This window comes from Haliotis rufescens, unplaced genomic scaffold, assembly GCF_023055435.1.
Source record: "Haliotis rufescens isolate VD_foot unplaced genomic scaffold, xgHalRufe1.0.p SCAF_14, whole genome shotgun sequence".
Classification (NCBI taxonomy): domain Eukaryota; kingdom Metazoa; phylum Mollusca; class Gastropoda; order Lepetellida; family Haliotidae; genus Haliotis; species Haliotis rufescens.
In genome coordinates, this window is record NW_025963824.1 from 16,589,114 (window position 1) to 16,611,008 (window position 21,895).

Consider the following 21,895-nt stretch of genomic DNA (forward strand, 5'->3'; position numbering starts at 1 on the left):
ATGTGAGATATTCAGCCAGACTTTGTGCAATGAAAGACGAATTGGTTTTTTTCATAAAATACGCGCACGTGTACCTGCACATGTTGTTTAAGCATAATATATATTTACACAAAAGTGTGAAAAGTGGAAAATAGGACATATTGCAATAAATAAATCAATGAAGGTTAGATGTAACAAATGAATTGTACATGCCAAGCTAGATGTGTATATATAATAAATATATTTGCAGTTTATATTAAACTGTTCATTTAACTGAAAATGTGGCAGTTTTCAATATAAAGTTTTGAATTTAATCTAATATTAATATTTGCTCATCCTTACTCAAATACGAATTTCCGCATAACACTGTTTGTAAAGAATAATCATGTTGGTAAATACACATTTCATTTCAAAGCTCATAGTTAATTTGTACACACAAAAAAGAAGTGTAGGGCATCTTCGGTATGATATCCACAGGAACAAGGTTTTGTGTCCAAGATATATCTATCATAATACTGATCTGCGTTAAGATCGCTGCAGCCAAGCCTGGGCGACTGTGAATGATTTGACATAATCTGCTTCTATTATTTAAATATAAGACCCGCGAAGATCTGGGGTAGACTAGGTCTTCAGCAACCCATGCTTGCCGTAAAAGGCGACTATGCTTGTCGTGAGAGGCGACTAACGGGATCGGGGGGTCAGGCTCGCTGACTTGGTTGATGCATGTCATCGATCCCAAATGCGGTGATAGATGTTCATGAAATTAATCACTGGATTGTCTGGTCCAGACTCGATTATTTACAGACCGCCGTCATATAGCTGGAATATTGCTGAGTGCGTCGTAAAACAACAAACCAACCAACCAACCATAATTTTAATCCTAGAGTATACCATTATCTCCCTTTACGTGAAGCAAATTCTTAAATTGTGTAACGGTCTCTGTCCCCGTTAGGTTTTCTGGTAACATATTCCAAAGTTGTGTTGTAGCTGGTATAAATGAATCTGCATAAGCTTTTGTTTTACACTTCACTGTTTGAAGATTAGTTTTACCCCTTAAGTCATAGCTTATGTTATTAGGAATTGTATTAGAAATACGCCAACAAGATATTCGGGGATAAATGGTTATTCATTTTGTAAAACATTACCGATTGTATCTTCTGTCTTTTAATGACTTACAATTTGTTTCATTGTAAATCTTCTGATGACTCGTATCCCGGACAGCGCCACATATGGTTCTTAGAGCATCTCAGTGTAATTTTTTTCCAAAACGTTAGCTTGTTCATTAGAACAGTTGTCCCAAATATGTCAACAATAATCAAAAATGGTCAAATAAATGGATTGTACATAGTGTCTAGCGGTATATCGACCAAGTGATCAGACCCCACGTTGTTCCATTTTTTGAACAACATCAACAACACATTTTCTAGCAGGACAACGCTCGTCCCCATGTTGCCAGAGCTACCTTGGCCTTTCTGCAACAACATAACATCTGTGTTCTACCGTGGCCAGCCCTCAGCCCTGATCTGAACCCCATCGAACACTTGTGGGATGAGGTTCAAAGGCGTCTGCACAATGTGCGCCCAGTCCCTACAACTGCCGATGACCTACACACAGCTGCTCTGGATGTGTGCAGGAGGATCCCTAGGGCCTTCACAAATCGTCTGATCCACTCAATGTACAGGAGATGTGTGGCAGTGATCAATGCTAATGGTGGTCACACCAGGTATTGACTGACATTTTGGGCATTGACCCAAAACTGTGTAAGCCCTTAACATTTGAAAAAAACAATTATGTCATCTGCCTTTTAATCCATTAAACTGTCTTCAGTCAAATTTTTGTCAATCTTGCCCTATTAGTATTTCTTGTCTTAAGTGTTGAAAATAAATAACATGTATACTGCATACTCGACTTGCGTTTCTTTTGCGTGTGAGTATATTTATCAAACTATAGCATAGTGCAGGGTTTCTAGTCGGACTGTTATCACGTCACTGTGAAATGTGTTGCAAATTATAAAAAAATATAATTATCGACATTTCTGATTTTTATTATTATATTTATCATTGTTATTATTATCAGTAGTAACGGCAGCAGTAGTAGTTCTTGTTGTTGGTGGTGGTGGTAGTAGAAGTAGTAGTAGTAGTGGTAGTAGTAGTAGTAGTAGTAGTAGTAGTAGTAGTAGTAGTAGTACTAGTAGCAGTCAATGCAAAAAGAAATAGTTTTCTACAAAGAATTAGACAGTACCATAGATTATTATTCTTAGTGGTAATAGTAATAGTAGTAGTTCTTGTTGTTGTAAAGAATAAGACATTGCGATAAATTCTTCTATATCAAACATTATTTGTCTTAAAAGAAAAGAGCTTGTTTTCTAAAAAGGAACTATGCTGAATAAAAGATTGTTGCAATTTCAGCAAATTTCTATAATTGCATTTCATTCTATACTGTGCATCGTGGAGGCTCTGTTGGGAATCAGTTCATTTGTCTCATGTGAGTCGAGCACACAAAAGACTTACTTTTGATGAGCTTCCTGTTCGTTGTGTTGATCTTGGGTATGTTGGAGGAGATAGCGGAGTACGGGAACATTTCGCATGAACCTGACTGGCTTGTATTGGCTGCTGGAAGCATCAGGGTTCAGACTCAAGATGAGACGTCTGGCTTGTTTGAAAGTGCCCCTTTTCACCTGTATCACCTCGGGATCTACAACCCCTCCATAGCCGTGGACCTCTTTATAGTCCTCGTTGCAGGCCAGTAGACATTCGCCAACCTGCAACAGCGACAGCGATGTGACTCGGAAAACGCTTGGTTTGCTTTCTCTTGTTTGTTTGTTTTTTTACGCCGACTCAGCAACATTCCAGCCACATAAAGGCGATAACCGACACCGGAGGATACAACTCTGGATTGATATTTACGAGCAGCGGTGAGGTGAGGTGAAATGGGGCTTAACGTCATGGTAAAGACTATTTCACATACATACACACGAGATACCATGCCGTAGTTTTAACATGTATACCCAACTCAGACACATTCTCACTGACTGAGAGCCAACCAGTCCTTGTTTTGTCTCCCTACTGTCGCGCACCAGGTAGGCAAAAAGCAACTATCATCTTTTTTTTTTAAATTATATAATACGGCCACAGAAGGGAACCACTGACTTTCCGCTCTCCCAACAGGGGCCCTTACCACGCTATAAAGGTTGTTCTTCATGAGGAATGATTTACACCCTAGGATTGTACACACCACAACAGCCAGGAAGGGCCGACATACGCACAACACACAACACGTGGGTTTCTAGACTGTACACACCACAACATCCACGTATAGTCGACATACGCACGACACACAACATGTGGGTTTCTAGACTGTACACACCACAACAGCCAGGAAGGGCCGACATACGCACAGCACACAACATGTGAGTTTCTAGACTGTACACACAACACAACAGCCAGGAAGGGCCGACATACGCACAGCACACAACATGTGGGTTTCTAGACTGTACACACCACAACAGCCAGGAAGGGCCGACATACGCACAACACACAACATGTGAGTTTCTAGACTGTACACACCACAACAGCCAGGAAGGGCCGACATACGCACAACACACAACATGTGAGTTTCTAGACTGTACACACCACAACAGCCAGGAAGGGCCGACATACGCACAACACAACATGTGGGTTTCTAGACTGTACACATCACAACAGCCAGGTATTGCCGACATACGCACAACACACAACATGTGGGTTTCTAGACTGTACACACCACAACATCCACGTATAGTCGACATACGCACAGCACACAACATGTGGGTTTCTAGACTGTACACACCACAACAGCCAGGAAGGGCCGACATACGCACAACACACAACATGTGGGTTTCTAGACTGTACACATCACAACAGCCAGGAAGGGCCGACATACGCACAACACACAACATGTGAGTTTCTAGACTGTACACACAACACAACAGCCAGGTATTGCCGACATACGCACAGCACACAACATGTGAGTTTCTAGACTGTACACACCACAACAGCCAGGAAGGGCCGACATACGCACAACACACAACATGTGAGTTTCTAGACTGTACACACACCACAACATCCACATATAGTCGACATACGCACAGCACACAACATGTGAGTTTCTAGACTGTACACACCACAACAGCCAGGAAGGGCCGACATACGCACAGCACACAACATGTGGGTTTCTAGACTGTACACACCACAACAGCCAGGAAGGGCCGACATACGCACAGCACACAACATGTGAGTTTCTAGACTGTACACACCACAACATCCACGTATAGTCGACATACGCACAGCACACAACATGTGGGTTTCTAGACTGTACACACCACAAAAGCCAGGAAGGGCCGACATACGCACAGCACACAACATGTGGGATTCTAGACTGTACACATCACAACAGCCAGGTATTGCCGACATACGCACAACACACAACATGTGGGTTTCTAGACTGTACACACCACAACAGCCAGGAAGGGCCGACATACGCACAGCACACAACATGTGGGATTCTAGACTGTACACACCACAACAGCCAGGTATTGCCGACATACGCACAACACACAACATGTGGGTTTCTAGACTGTACACATCACAACAGCCAGGAAGGGCCGACATACGCACAACACACAACATGTGGGTTTCTAGACTGTACACACCACAACAGCCAGGAAGGGCCGACATACGCACAGCACACAACATGTGGGATTCTAGACTGTACACATCACAACAGCCAGGTATTGCCGACATACGCACAACACACAACATGTGGGTTTCTAGACTGTACACACCACAACAGCCAGGAAGGGCCGACATACGCACAGCACACAACATGTGGGATTCTAGACTGTACACACCACAACAGCCAGGTATTGCCGACATACGCACAACACACAACATGTGGGTTTCTAGACTGTACACACCACAACAGCCAGGAAGGGCCGACATACGCACAACACACAACATGTGGGTTTCTAGATTGTACACAACACAACAGCCAGGTATTGCCGACATACGCACAACACACAACATGTGAGTTTCTAGACTGTACACACCACAACAGCAAGGTATTGCCGACATACGCACAACACACAACATGTGGGTTTCTAGACTGTACACATCACAACAGCCAGGAAGGGCCGACATACGCACAGCACACAACATGTGGGTTTCTAGACTGTACACATCACAACAGCCAGGAAGGGCCGACATACGCACAGCACACAACATGTGGGTTTCTAGACTGTACACATCACAACAGCCAGGAAGGGCCGACATACGCACAGCACACAACATGTGGGTTTCTAGACTGTACACATCACATTAGCAAGGTATGGCCGACATACGCACAGCACACAACATGTGGGCTTCTAGACTGTACACATCACAACAGCCAGGTATTGCCGACATACGCACGACACACAACATGTGGGTTTCTAGGCTGTACACATCACAACAGCAAGGTATGGCCGACATACGCACAGCACACAACATGTGGGTTTCTAGACTGTACACATCACAACAGCCAGGAAGGGCCGACATACGCACGACACACAACATGTGGGTTTCTAGACTGTACACATCACACCAGCAAGGTATTGCCGACATACGCACAGCACACAACATGTGGAATTCTAGACTGTACACACCACAACATCCAGAAAGGGCCGACATACGCACAACACACAACATGTGGGATTCTAGACTGTACACATCACAACAGCCAGGAAGGGCCGACATACGCACAGCACACAACATGTGGGTTTCTAGACTGTCCACACCACAACAGCCAGGTATTGCCGACATACGCACAACACACAACATGTGGGTTTCTAGACTGTACACATCACAACAGCCAGGAAGGGCCGACATACGCACAACACAACATGTGGGTTTCTAGACTGTACACACCACAACAGCCAGGTATTGCCGACATACGCACAGCACACAACATGTGGGTTTCTAGACTGTACACATCACAACAGCCAGGTATTGCCGACATACGCACAACACACAACATGTGGGTTTCTAGACTGTACACATCACAACAGCCAGGTATTGCCGACATACGCACAGCACACAACATGTGGGTTTCTAGACTGTACACATCACAACAGCCAGGAAGGGCCGACATACGCACAACACACAACATGTGGGTTTCTAGACTGTACACACCACAACAGCCAGGTATTGCCGACATACGCACAGCACACAACATGTGGGTTTCTAGACTGTACACATCACAACAGCCAGGTATTGCCGACATACGCACAACACACAACATGTGGGTTTCTAGACTGTACACATCACAACAGCCAGGTATTGCCGACATACGCACAGCACACAACATGTGGGTTTCTAGACTGTACACATCACAACAGCCAGGAAGGGCCGACATACGCACAACACACAACATGTGGGTTTCTAGACTGTACACACCACAACAGCCAGGAAGGGCCGACATACGCACAACACAACATGTGGGTTTCTAGACTGTCCACACCACAACAGCCAGGAAGGGCCGACATACGCATAGCACACAACATGTGGGTTTCTAGACTGTACACACCACAACATCCAGGAAGGACCGACATACGCACAACACACAACATGTGGGTTTCTAGACTGTACACATCACAACAGCCAGGAAGGGCCGACATACGCACAACACATAACATGTCGGTTTCTAGACTGTACACATCACAACAGCCAGGAAGGGCCGACATACGCACAACACAACATGTGGGTTTCTAGACTGTCCACACCACAACAGCCAGGAAGGGCCGACATACGCACAGCACACAACATGTGGGTTTCTAGGCTGTACACACCACAACAGCAAGGTATTGCCGACATACGCACAACACACAACATGTGGGTTTCTAGACTGTACACATCACAACAGCCAGGATCGATAGGGCCGACATACGCACAACACACAACATGTGAGTTTCTAGACTGTACACATCACAACAGCCAGGAAGGGCCGACATACGCACAACACACAACATGTGAGTTTCTAGACTGTACACATCACATAAGCAAGGTATGGCCGACATACGCACAACACACAACATGTGGGTTTCTAGACTGTACACACCACACCAGCCAGGTATTGCCGACATACGCACAACACACAACATGTGGGTTTCTAGACTGTACACATCACAACAGCCAGGAAGGGCCGACATACGCACAACACACAACATGTGGGTTTCTAGACTGTCCACACCACAACAGCCAGGTATTGCCGACATACGCACAGCACACAACATGTAGGTTTCTAGACTGTACACATCACACCAGCAAGGTATTGCCGACATACGCACAGCACACAACATGTGGGTTTCTAGACTGTACACACCATACCAGGCAGGAAGGGCCGACATACGCACAGCACACAACATGTGGGATTCTAGACTGTACACATCACAACAGCCAGGAAGGGCCGACATACGCACAACACAACATGTGGGTTTCTAGACTGTACACACCACAACAGCCAGGTATAGCCGACATACGCACAACACACAACATGTGGGTTTCTAGACTGTACACATCACATTAGCAAGGTATGGCCGACATACGCACAACACACAACATGTGGGTTTCTAGACTGTACACACCACAACAGCCAGGTATAGCCGACATACGCACAACACACAACATGTGGGATTCTAGACTGTACACACCACAACAGCCAGGTATGGCCGACATACGCACAACACACAACATGTGGGATTCTAGACTGTACACACCACAACAGCCAGGTATTGCCGACATACGCACAACACACAACATGTGGGTTTCTAGACTGTACACACCACACCAGCCAGGAAGGGCCGACATACGCACAACACACAACATGTGGGTTTCTAGACTGTACACACCACACCAGCCAGGAAGGGCCGACATACGCACAGCACACAACATGTGGGTTTCTAGACTGTACACATCACACCAGCCAGGAAGGGCCGACATACGCACAACACACAACATGTGGGTTTCTAGACTGTACACAACACAACAGTCAGGTATTGCCGACATACGCACAGCACACAACATGTGGGTTTCTAGACTGTACACATCACACCAGCCAGGAAGGGCCGACATACGCACAGCACACAACATGTGGGTTTCTAGACTGTACACAACACACCAGCCAGGTATTGCCGACATACGCACAACACACAACATGTGGGTTTCTAGACTGTACACACCACAACAGCCAGGAAGGGCCGACATACGCACAGCACAGAACATGTGGGTTTCTAGACTGTACACACCACAACAGCCAGGTATTGCCGACATACGCACAACACACAACATGTGGGATTCTAGACTGTACACACCACAACAGCCAGGAAGGGCCGACATACGCACAACACACAACATGTGGGATTCTAGACTGTACACACCACAACAGCCAGGAAGGGCCGACATACGCACAGCACAGAACATGTGGGTTTCTAGACTGTACACACCACAACAGCCAGGAAGGGCCGACATACGCACAACACACAACATGTGGGATTCTAGACTGTACACACCACAACAGCCAGGAAGGGCCGACATACGCACAGCACACAACATGTGAGTTTCTAGGCTGTACACACCACAACAGCCAGGAAGGGCCGACATACGCACAACACACAACATGTGGGTTTCTAGGCTGTACACACCACAACAGCCAGGTATTGCCGACATACGCACAACACAACATGTGGGTTTCTAGACTGTACACACCACAACAGCCAGGTATAGCCGACATACGCACAACACACAACATGTGGGTTTCTAGACTGTACACATCACATTAGCAAGGTATGGCCGACATACGCACAACACACAACATGTGGGTTTCTAGACTGTACACACCACAACAGCCAGGTATAGCCGACATACGCACAACACACAACATGTGGGATTCTAGACTGTACACACCACAACAGCCAGGTATGGCCGACATACGCACAACACACAACATGTGGGATTCTAGACTGTACACACCACAACAGCCAGGTATTGCCGACATACGCACAACACACAACATGTGGGTTTCTAGACTGTACACACCACACCAGCCAGGAAGGGCCGACATACGCACAACACACAACATGTGGGTTTCTAGACTGTACACACCACACCAGCCAGGAAGGGCCGACATACGCACAGCACACAACATGTGGGTTTCTAGACTGTACACATCACACCAGCCAGGAAGGGCCGACATACGCACAACACACAACATGTGGGTTTCTAGACTGTACACAACACAACAGTCAGGTATTGCCGACATACGCACAGCACACAACATGTGGGTTTCTAGACTGTACACATCACACCAGCCAGGAAGGGCCGACATACGCACAGCACACAACATGTGGGTTTCTAGACTGTACACAACACACCAGCCAGGTATTGCCGACATACGCACAACACACAACATGTGGGTTTCTAGACTGTACACACCACAACAGCCAGGAAGGGCCGACATACGCACAGCACAGAACATGTGGGTTTCTAGACTGTACACACCACAACAGCCAGGTATTGCCGACATACGCACAACACACAACATGTGGGATTCTAGACTGTACACACCACAACAGCCAGGAAGGGCACAACACACAACATGTGGGATTCTAGACTGTACACACCACAACAGCCAGGAAGGGCCGACATACGCACAGCACAGAACATGTGGGTTTCTAGACTGTACACACCACAACAGCCAGGAAGGGCCGACATACGCACAACACACAACATGTGGGTTTCTAGACTGTACACACCACACCAGCCAGGAAGGGCCGACATACGCACAGCACACAACATGTGAGTTTCTAGGCTGTACACACCACAACAGCCAGGAAGGGCCGACCTACGCACAACACACAACATTCGGGTTTCTAGGCTGTACACACCACAACAGCCAGGTATTGCCGACATACGCACAACACAACATGTGGGTTTCTAGACTGTACACACCACAACAGCCAGGTATTGCCGACATACGCACAACACAACATGTGAGATTCTAGACTGTACACACCACACCAGCCAGGAAGGGCCGACATACGCACAACACACAACATGTGGGATTCTAGACAGTAAAGATCACATCAGCCAGGGACGGCCGACATATGCCAACACATAAACATGTGGGTTGTTATAGTGACTCACCTTCTTCTTTTCATCTTCTGTAATGATAATATCTTCGTCCTCCAGTTCCACGAACACGTAGTAGAACCACTTCGTGGGCACTGTCCCTGGGGCCAAATGTATGTGTGAGGATCATGTTTCAGACAACACTTTATCACGAGGACGTCTTCTTAAGACACAATGACTGTGTATTTTAGGGAACAACAACTTTTATGGTTCTTTGTTGTGGTTGTTTTCGTGTCCGATAAAACAATCGTGAAAAATACAAAATATACAAACATATTTGCATTGGATGTCTTGGTACACAAAATGTGTTGTTGGTGCAGTATTACATAAGTGTATATATTTGCAGCTGCACTAACATATATTTTTATAAGATTCTAGCGAAACTCAGAATGCACCAACACGTTTGCATGGAGTGTCCCTTTATTAAAGTCAAAGGTAATATGTCCATGCTACTTCTGTGTAAACCTATCACAAGATAAAATGTTAAGACATCATCAAATCCAATTGAAATACAGTAAACTACGTTTATGACGAACACGCTTATAACGAACTGACGGATATAACGAACTTATTTTTAGTCTTATTTGCTGTATATGTGCTGTATATATACTTCTAAGGAACTACGGTTATAACGGACTAGAATTAGTGGTCCCTTTGACTTCGTTATAACCGTAGTTTATTTTAAACCATTTGCCCCAATATATATTTTTAGCATTTAAAAACAGACAAAAGTACCTCGACATGCATATATGACTAGTGTGATTATGCTACCATATACTGTTACCGTGCTCTGATGAAATTCAATGCGATAGGTGCTTTGTATAATGGGCCGGTGGCCCCCTTACTGAATAAACTCATTTCAATAACATTGCACTACATTTATACGGACCCGTGAGGATCCGGGGTAGAATAGGTCTTCAGCAACTCATGCTTGCCGTAAAAGGCGACTATGCTTGTCGTAAGAGGCGACTAACGGGATCGGGTGGTCAGGCTCGCTGACTTGGTTGATGCATGTCATCAATCCCAATTGCGTGGATCCATGGTCATGATATCAATCACTGGATTGTCTGGTCCAGACTCGACTATTTACAGCCCGCCTTCATATAGCTGGTATATTGCTGAGTGCGGCGTAAAACAACAACAAACAAACCAGCCAACATATACACCGCCCAACATCTATCGGGCGGTCGGTTCCTCATACAGCATAGAGATGTTCCGATTAAACCATACGCTAATTACCTGCAGATCAATTTGCAATAGCATCAGAATGTTAGTCACTAGTTCCGTGGAATATTAACGATCGACTGTTATGGTTATTGCTGAAGACAATCAGTATTTTTCTTCAATGATAAACACGAAAATGGTGTTTAATTAGAAATCCACTCACCGTTTATTTTGGCAATGATTATGTTTTCAGTTGCCATGTAATCCTCCATTCTGCCATGCCATTTCAACTGAGCCATTTTCATAGCTGCGTCAAACACCTGCACTGTATATTTGTCAACATTTGCACTTAGGCACTCTCCAGTTCTGCAATAATTAATACGAAATTTTAAAAAAAGATTCAATTCACAGCAAACGCTAAATAAAACCTTGAAATCAACAGCAGACAAGTGTTTGACGGACATATTTGCAGGATAAAAGAAAGTATTATGGATGATTGATGGGCGACTGAAATAGTCAATCTTGATTCCTGAGTTTAGGACACGACGTTAACACGAGATATTTCAAATGTGTTGCATCCGTGGACATGTGGCACAGCTCGATATGTAATTATATTCATCCAGCAGTGAATGGGTACCCGATAGAATGAGATGAAATGTGACTGTATAACGTTTTAGCGCCCGAAGGCAACATTGGGTCGTATACTCCTCAGGGAGTCTTAATTGTACGCAAAAGGACACGCGTTGGTTGGACAAGCTCTATAGAAACATAACGTACGTGTTGCTATTATCAGACACACACATCCCTACCTCTGGCAAAACCTGTATTTCGGCGCTGTCTCAGTGAAGCCTGCAATTTCTACCAGGTCCTGACTTCTGTATCTGTACAGACCCGTTCTAGTTGTGACCACGATCTCGTACTTCTTCCCTGCTTCAACCTTGAATGTAAGCAGCACCTTCTTGAACTATGTACACCTCAATCTGATAACACACATACACACTTACACCTCAATCTAACAACACACATACACACTAACACCTCAATCTAATCACACACTTACACACTTTCACCTCAATCTAACATCACACACATACACACTCACACCTCAATCTAACATCACACACTTTCACACTCACACCTCAATCTAACAATACACACACACACTTACACCGCAATCTAACATCACACACATACACACTCACACCTCAATCTAACATCACACACTTTCACACTCACACCTCAATCTAACAACACACATACACACTCACACCTCAATCTAACATCACACACATACACACTCACAGCTCAATCTAACAACACACATACACACTCACACCTCAATCTAACATCACACACATACACACTCACACATTAATCTAACAACACACATACACACTTACACCTCAATCTAACAACACACATACACATTAACACCTCAATCTAACATCAAACACATACACACTCACACCTCAATCTAACATCACACACTTTCACACTCACACCTCAATCTAACAACACACATACACACTCACACCTCAATCTAACATCACACATACACACTCACTCTAACAACACACATACACACTTACACCTCAATCTAACAACACACATACACACTAACACCTCAATCTAACATCACACACATACACACTCACACCTCAATCTAACAACACACATACACACTCACACCTCAATCTAACATCACACACTTACACACTCACACCTCAATCTAACAACACACATACACACTTACACCACAATCTAACAACGCACATACACACTTACACCTCAATCTAACAACGCACATACACACTTACACCTCAATCTAACATCACACATATACACACTTACACCACAATCTAACATCACACATACACACTCACACCTCAAGCTAACAACACACATACACACTCACACCTCAATCTAACATCACACACATACACACTTACACCTCAATCTAATATAACACACATACACACTTACACCACAATCTAACAACGCACATACACACTTACACCTCAATCTAACATCACACACATACACACTTACACCACAATCTAACATCGCACATACACACTTACACAACAATCTAACAACACACATACATACTTACACCTCAATCTAGCATCACACACATACACACTTACACCTCAATCTAACAACACACACATACATACTTACACCTCAATCTAACAACACACATACACCTCAATCTAACAACACATACATACATACTTACACCTCAATCTAACAACACACACATACACACTTATACTACAATCTAACAACGCACATACACACTTACACATCAATCTAACATCACACACATACACACTTACACCTCAATCTATCATCACACACTTACACACTCACACCTCAATCTAACATCACACACATACACACTTACACCACAATCTAACATCGCACATACACACTTACACCACAATCTAACAACACACATACATACTTACACTTTAATCTAGCATCACACACATACACACTTATACTACAATCTAACAACGCACATACACACTTACACCTCAATCTAACATCACACACATACACACTTACACCTCAATCTTACATCACACACATACACACTTACACCTCAATCTAACAACACACATACACACTTACACCTGAATCTAACAACACACACATACATACTTACACCTCAATCTAACAACACACATACACCTCAATCTAACAACACATACATACATACTTACACCTCAATCTAACAACACACACATACACACTTATACTACAATCTAACAACGCACACACACACGTAAACCTCAATCTAACATCACACACATACACACTCACTCTAACAACACACATACACACTTACACATCAATCTAACATCACACACATACACACTTACACCTCAATCTATCATCACACACATACACACTTACACCTCAATCTAACAACACACATACACACTTACACCTCAATCTAACGACACACACATACACACTTACACCTCAATCTAACAACACACATACACCTCAATCTAACAACACACACATACATACTTACACCTCAATCTAACATCACACACATACACACTTACACCTCAATCTAACAACACACACACACCTTAATCTAACAACACACACATACATACTTACACCTCAATCTAACAACACACATACACACTCACACCTCAAGCTAACAACACACATACACACTTACACCTCAATCTAACATCACACACATACACACTTACACCTCAATCTAACAACACACACACACCTTAATCTAACAACACACACATACATACTTACACCTCAATCTAACAACACACATACACACTCACACCTCAAGCTAACAACACACATACACACTTACACCTCAAGCTAACAACACACATACATACTTACACCTCAATCTAACAACACACACACACCTTAATCTAACAACACACACATACATACTTACATCTCAATCTAACAACACACATACACACTCACACCTCAAGCTAACAACGCACATACACACTTACACCTCAATCTAACAACGCACATACACACTTACACCACAATCTAACAACACACATACACACTCACACCTCAATCTAACAACACACATACACACTCACACCTCAAGCTAACAACACACATACACACTTACACCACAATCTAACAACACACATACACACTTACACCACAATCTAACAACACACATACACACTTACACCACAATCTAACATCACACACATACACACTTATACCACAATCTAACAACGCACATACACACTTACACCTCAATCTAACAAAAAATGCATACTCCGTGTGGATTTCGGAGTAGGAGTAATATAATGTTTCCTAACCCACAATGTCCAACCCTGGATATCGAGTCCTGATGTATTGCAACAAGGGCTATGATTCATAGACGGACATTTTGTCCTTTTACTGTGGAATTTATGTCACGATTTGTGGGCTACTTTGCAGGTAGTTTGAGATAGGCGTTTAAAGGCAAAAAATAGAACAAATTCACAATCTAATTTCATACCGACCCGTTCAATAATCGTGAATTAACCCAAAGGTGTATTTTTTAGATTTTAAAATCAAGTATTATGAAATACTAACAATTTGGACGCGCTCTTAATCAAATGTATGACAAAGTTTAGTTCGTCTCTTCAGTATTTCCAGGTGGATGCAATATCCATCATTTTCTACATACAGTAATGTTTGCCAGTTTCACTGAGTTTTAAATGTACTACCTCAGTCGCCAGCAATGTGTCTGGCTGTTCTTCATCAACGTGTTCTTCCGGAATAAACTCGTAAAAGTGTTCCTGGGGGATAATTGTGTACTCCACATGTGTGTCGTCACCAGGCGTGTCCACACACACCCCGTAGAGAGCCTCGGAAGCAATGTGCATGCTGGAACTCACTGGCAGGTCTCCTATGTATTTTTGCCGCAACATCTCCGCCTGGAAGTAGAACACTCAGATAGTGTAACTATAAGCACCACTGCTTCATTCAGAAACTAACGTAACTGTGATCATCAATGTATTATGGCCCTGTCACACTACAACGTCTAGCAGTGACGCATGGCGACGTATGAGTTTTTTACCAAAACGCCGGCAACGCTGACACACGCTATGGATAAGTTAGGTGTAAGTTGTATACGCTAAAAGCACGCTGGTATACGTTGTAGTACGCCGAGGCTTAAACAATTTTTTCGGCGCATGGGAACGTATGAACCTTTTACATAATTATCTAGACTGCTCTCGCTTTCCGTGGTAATTTGGGTGTGCACCGTTTTAGGCACCTTTCCCCTACGCTGAGCGCGCTAGTCATACGCTACTCATACGCTGGGCATACGCTGTCCATACGTTGAACATGCCAGACACACGCTGGCAATATGCTTTTATATGCTGTCATAAGTTATGTATAAATCAGTGATACGCTACTAATACGTTAGACATGCGTTACATATATCGTTATGTATACGCTATGGATACGCCAAAATCATGGCTTTTCGATGAAAGCTCGACGTGACAGCGTAATAACTGTCTTTTACACGCCAGGTGTAGTTTGCTCTAAAACATTTTATAGCTAAAATGGATAGAATTATCATAAAAACGCCCGCATGTTATCAGAAATGAGCGGGCCACTGTAACTTGATAATGCCCTCATATTACTTGACGACGGGCCATTATCACGCCCGTTGTTAGGTGACGTCATAGGATAGGGATAGGTGACGTAACGTTCAATAGTGACGTCATCTGGTTTGTTCTATGAGGTTTCCATATTTGTAAAAGTGGGTCAATGACATTCGTGTTGATTGCAGTAAATGTTTCAAAATCGACATTGTTGTTTCTTTTTATTTGATAACAAATTCCGTCCATTTTAGCTATAATAACGGTAACGCTATTTTTCAGGGCATTATCATTTGCAGAAGCCCTCGGTCTTTTCAACTGCCCTCCTTCGTCGGGCAGTTAATGGAAGACCTCGGTCTTCTGCAAATCATAATGCCCTGAAAAATAGCGTTACTCTTATAGTAGTGTGACTGGGCCATAACGGTAAGTGAATCTAAATGATGCTGTCAATAATAACGACTTGCTTTACAGATTGAGTAACTGTGTTAACATCAAACCACTTGTGCAAATATACCAGGGTACCTGTGGCTCTATTATAAGGGTAACACTATTTTTCAGGGCATTATCATTTGCAGAAGCCCGAGGTCTTTCATTCACTGCCCGACGAAAGGGGGCAGTTGAAAAGACCGAGGGCTTCTGCAAATGATAATACCCTGAAAAATAGCGTTACCGTTATTATAGCTAAAATGGATGGAATTTGTTGTAAGATACAAAGAAACAATATCGGTTTGGAAACATTTACTGCAATCAACACGAATGTCACTGACCCACTTTTACAAATATGGAAACGTCAGAAAACAAACCAGATGACGTCACTATTGAACGTTACGTCACCTATCCCACCCTATGACGTCACCTAACAACGGGCGTGATAATGGCCCGTCGTCAAGCAATATGAGGGCATTATCAAGTTACAGTGGCCCGCTCATTTTTGATAACATGCGGGCGGTTTAATGATAATTCTATCCATTTTAGCTATACTAACTGGTATTTCGTCCCCAGGCCGTCTGTTCTCGTAGTGTAACCAAGTCAGAAAGCAAACTGTTTCATGGCATGCAGTTGCTGCTGTCGCCTCACAGTAGTGGGGGAATCAAGGTTTTACGACAGAAAAAACCTCCACAGAACAAAGGCAACGCTCACGGCGCAACAATTAAACTTGTGGATTTGTTTAGCCATGTGAGTAAACTGAAGGATATAAATTTAGAAACTTGAATCTAAATCATATGCATTGCTGCATTGAATTTCGGATAATCGCGCACCGGAACGGATAACACAATGTGACCGATGTAACTATAATCTCGTCTGTTCATGGATGTTCTCTTTACGGCTACCCTTATTGCAGATTTGATTTTAAACTAATTTCCAATAAAATATAACGTTAGTTTTAAACACCAGAAATCTAGAGATGTTTAAGGGCAAATGAGGGCCGTTGATACACGTGCATTAAGTCATGTGACAAAATTGAACATGATCAAATTTACTTTTATTCTTTTGGGAAACCAGTTTTATTTCTGACGGTACCGATCGGAGTATAATCCTCATTAACAAATAAATTGTTACGTCGCTCTGGCGTTTTGATACAGACGTTCCTGATAATTATCGTCCGTACACGTGGTCTCTAGATTAACGACTATCAGTTGATGGGGTTGTGCTGAATATGAATATGTAACCAGTATCTTAAAGTAGCATTCACCACCCTGCTTAATAAAAAACGACGCATTGAGAAATATTCATGCAAAAGTAAATATGATTCTGCAAGGATGTTACAACTTGACTACAATTTGTGAAACTGCATTCGTCATTTTATGTTATTGTTAGTCTAAATTAATCTGCTTAATGTATTTGTCTTGATAACTCGTGACTCATTATAATGTGTAAAAGTTACGTTTGTTATTGGAGGACATAGTATGATACTTACGGCATGTTGAAAAGATCCTGTCGAAGTATACTTCAGCATGACACATGATGGCCACAACCTCTGTACAATGTTCTCACATCCATTCCTCAACGTCTTCCTCACAAAGTCTGCTTGTTCAGGGTCCGGGTGTATCTGTGCTTGTAACTCCTCGCGTACATCATCATGTAGATTTAGCTTTCTGGATAAAGTCCCATGTTCAATTTCTTCACATAACCGTTCCACATTCTCCTCGATGACACGAAAGAAGCTGAGGGCAATGCTTGAGGTAAGAAATTCCATGCTGTTTATATCCTGTTCTTTAAGGCCAAAGAATGCATGGATGTAGATACAGTTTTCCTCCGTATCTATCTTGTAGACAGCAAGTGGACTCACCGCAAAGGCGCTCAAGGGATAGTCAATGGAGGAGGCAGGACCTGTTAGCACTCCTGGGCGTATTGTCTTTGGCGCTTCCACCATCCTCACATCATGGCACAGCTTCAGCGTGTGCAGACCAGGGATACGTAACATTGCTGCTCGTGCCGCTTGTCCTGCAAGAATAACCGTCTTGACAAACTGTCTTCTGTTTCTGGGAATGGTCTTGCTCTTGCCCGAAGTTGTACCAGATGTGACTGTTAAAAAGTCTACAATGCCAGGGAAGAGAAGGTCACATTTTCCTTCAAGAGCCATCTTGACATAGGGATAGTAGTTTTCATGCACTGTTAATTTATGTTGACTCCGAAATTCCGATATGGTCTTGATATTTGAGAAGTTGTGCTCCCTACCGTAGATTGTATTCGAACAACTCTCAAGTATATCTCTCAAAGTTGATTCTTGCCATGATTGTGTGCATTGCAGTATCTGGTAGAACGTTTGTCTTGCTTTTGTTACAGTTTTCACCTGATTCTTTCGAAAGATGTACTGTTCGCAGAGTGTTTTTAAAGAATGGCGCCTAGCTGGCGAGAGACTTGCAGCATGGAGGAATACGTATGATGTCACCAGCATCAGCAGCCCCATCAGGATCTCTTAAGAGAAGACCAATATCAAGTAATACATGGGAGCTAGCGATTAACGTTCAGCCACTGCTTCAAAACCTTATTTCACTAGAAGCAGGCTCGCTGACTTGGTTGATGCACGTCATCGTTTCCCAATTGCGTGGATCGATACTCATGATGTCAATCACCTTGGTCTGTGGTCCAAACTCGATCATTTACAGACCGCCGTCGTATAGCTGGAATATTGCTGAGTGCGGCGTTAAACAACAACAACAGAAAGAGGAATCTCTCTCTCTCTCTCCCTCCTCTTGTACATGTCTTAACTCCTTTTTGTGAATAAACTATGTTTAAATACAATCAACCGCACAAACATATCTTTGGCAACACATTTGGTTTAAGAACATCACTAATCATGTTGATCCGATTTTTTGGCTCTTAAAATCTCTCAGTATTTACATAAAACTGCGTTATACATACGTTATATTAGCAAAATAATTGACTGATGAATGGCAACTTATAGCTTTATCAATTTGGCCTCAATGGCGTACATATTAAACATCATATTTCAAACTCCTTAACGTATTCAGGCGACGTCGATGCAGGTGGGGACACGTATGAGAAGGCTCAACTTCATTAGTCCACCGGTTTTTGAGGAGGTGATTTTTACGTTATGGTGGAATTCATTTTTGAGATTTTAGGACCATGTTCAAAGTGCAAATTTCAAATGTAAACACAACGGAATATAGGTCTTGAGAACAACTACTAATCACTAAGCTAAACATTCACTGTGAAATTCATATGATATCAACACTAGCCTGTACAAAGCCCAACGCAAGAAAGTGTTTGAACTCCTTGTCCGCTCGACTAAAACGAACTGTTTGAGGAGTAGGTATGACAGATGAATTGTAATAATAATTGCGTTAATATATTAACTAAAAAAACTTACTCAATATTCGCCCAATGGAGTGAGTGAGTGAGTTGGGTTTAACGCCGCTTTTAACAGTATTCCAGTTATATAGCGGCGCGTCAGCTTAATGTGGGAGGAAAGCCCGAAGTGATTCAGGTCTCCGACGTTTACCACTTCGGTGAAACCCACGAGCACGGGTATGGTACTGACGAACCTAGAAACATAACCTGGGCGAACAGGGATTCGAACCCAAAATCACAGGTTTCTAGCGTGCCTAAGGGACGCAACTCTGCACAGCGAATCGCGGCGTCTCCCAATGGAGGGTCAACTTGTACCCCTGAAACGTCGTTACAATTGAAATTTGAAAGAAGTTGTTATCGATACAAGTTGCATGTCTTCACGCATCTACGTAGTACGTTATCATAGTCACTGACACTTACCGACCGAGGTGAGGAAGATGCAACTTCTTGTATATTCACACACCCCACTGTGCTCATACAGAAACCAACCAATTCCATGGTAGCACAAACCGCCCCCGATTAGTATGAGAGCTCCGCCGGTTACAGAAAGTACAACCACCCAGTTCATACCGTCAGCGTTAATGCATCATCCCCTGACATACGTATGTGTTAAACATAGCTTTTAACGAACGTCCCTCCCACCACACAGTTCAGTTTATATAACCGTGTCATCAGACAGAACAGACTACCGCGCTGTGTGTGTCTCTTGTTGTGTCCCGCATGAATAGCTGGTGTGTTTCAGTTGCTGCGACTTGAGAAGACACTATTTCCTTGTACAAGATTCTGCCTCGCCACGGCAGATGGGCGGATATCACAACCAGCGGAGCATGCAGAGCAGGATAGCCGTCAGATGTCATTTGTGTGTGTGTTATGAACGGTTTATGCTCACAGGTGCGCACGTCAATGGAAAAGCCAACAAATCTAGAATGCTAATTCGGGTGATTCGGATTCAAATCAATAGCACAGGCTTCTAGCATGACACAGCTAAAGGACGCGCAAAGTTGTTATTGTGTTATGTCTTATATAACCACACATTACATATTATATAACCACACATTCCCTCTTATATAACCGGGGCGGTCGGGTAGCCTAGTGGTTAAAGCGTTCGCTCGCCACGCTGAAGACCCGAGTTCGATTCCCGACATGGGTACAATGTGTGAAGCCCATTTCTGGTGTCCCCGCCGTGATATTGCTGGAATATTGCTAAAAGCGGCGTAAGACCATACTCACTCACTTTAATATAACCAGCGCACTACAGCAGTATCATTCCCCTGATTGTATTCCTTGTACTCCTGACTACCATCTTACAGACTAGTTACTCATAACCCGACTAACACCCATTAAACCACCTAAGTATTGACTTAGTTTGGACCTCCTGTTTACATTGACAACCACACAACAATCACGAACAGAAACAGCTCGCCAAAACGACACATGACACGAGCGTGTGTTTGCTCGTTTTGCTCACATTAACATCATTTGTTGTTTACTTGTTTACAATGCTGCAGATTGTCACGCTCAGTCAAGGCACGGATCGAGGCGGTATTAAATTGGTGTGTGCATTTATTGATTTTGTTCACTGGCATGGGTTGTTGCGATTATATTTGATCACGGGTATGGTGT

General features: G+C 43.3%; 1 protein-coding gene across 1 annotated transcript; it reads right to left on the reverse strand.

Annotated features, from left to right (window-relative positions):
• Positions 1-1,793: 1,793 nt before the first annotated feature.
• Positions 1,794-21,022, reverse strand: LOC124152591 (indole-3-acetic acid-amido synthetase GH3.3-like). The gene is made up of 7 exons (XM_046525575.2): positions 20,693-21,022; positions 18,375-19,375; positions 15,575-15,784; positions 12,152-12,279; positions 11,566-11,708; positions 10,194-10,279; positions 1,794-2,740 (listed from the first exon to the last, which is right to left on the reverse strand). Exons 1-7 carry the CDS (start codon positions 20,838-20,840, stop codon positions 2,486-2,488), a joined length of 1,971 nt encoding a protein of 656 aa, XP_046381531.2. The 5' UTR covers positions 20,841-21,022; the 3' UTR covers positions 1,794-2,485.
• Between the last annotated feature and the right edge of the window lie 873 nt (positions 21,023-21,895).

Coding starts and splice junctions, on each gene's coding strand:
- LOC124152591 (XM_046525575.2), bottom strand. CDS start 20,840: ATGAACTGGGTGGTTGTACTTTCTGTAACCGGCGGAGCTCTCATACTA. Junction 11,709..12,151: donor AAATACAGGTTTTGCCAGAG/GTAGGGATGTGT, acceptor TAATTATTGCAG/AACTGGAGAGTGCCTAAGTG. Junction 2,741..10,193: donor CAGAAGATGAAAAGAAGAAG/GTGAGTCACTAT, acceptor TCGCTGTTGCAG/GTTGGCGAATGTCTACTGGC.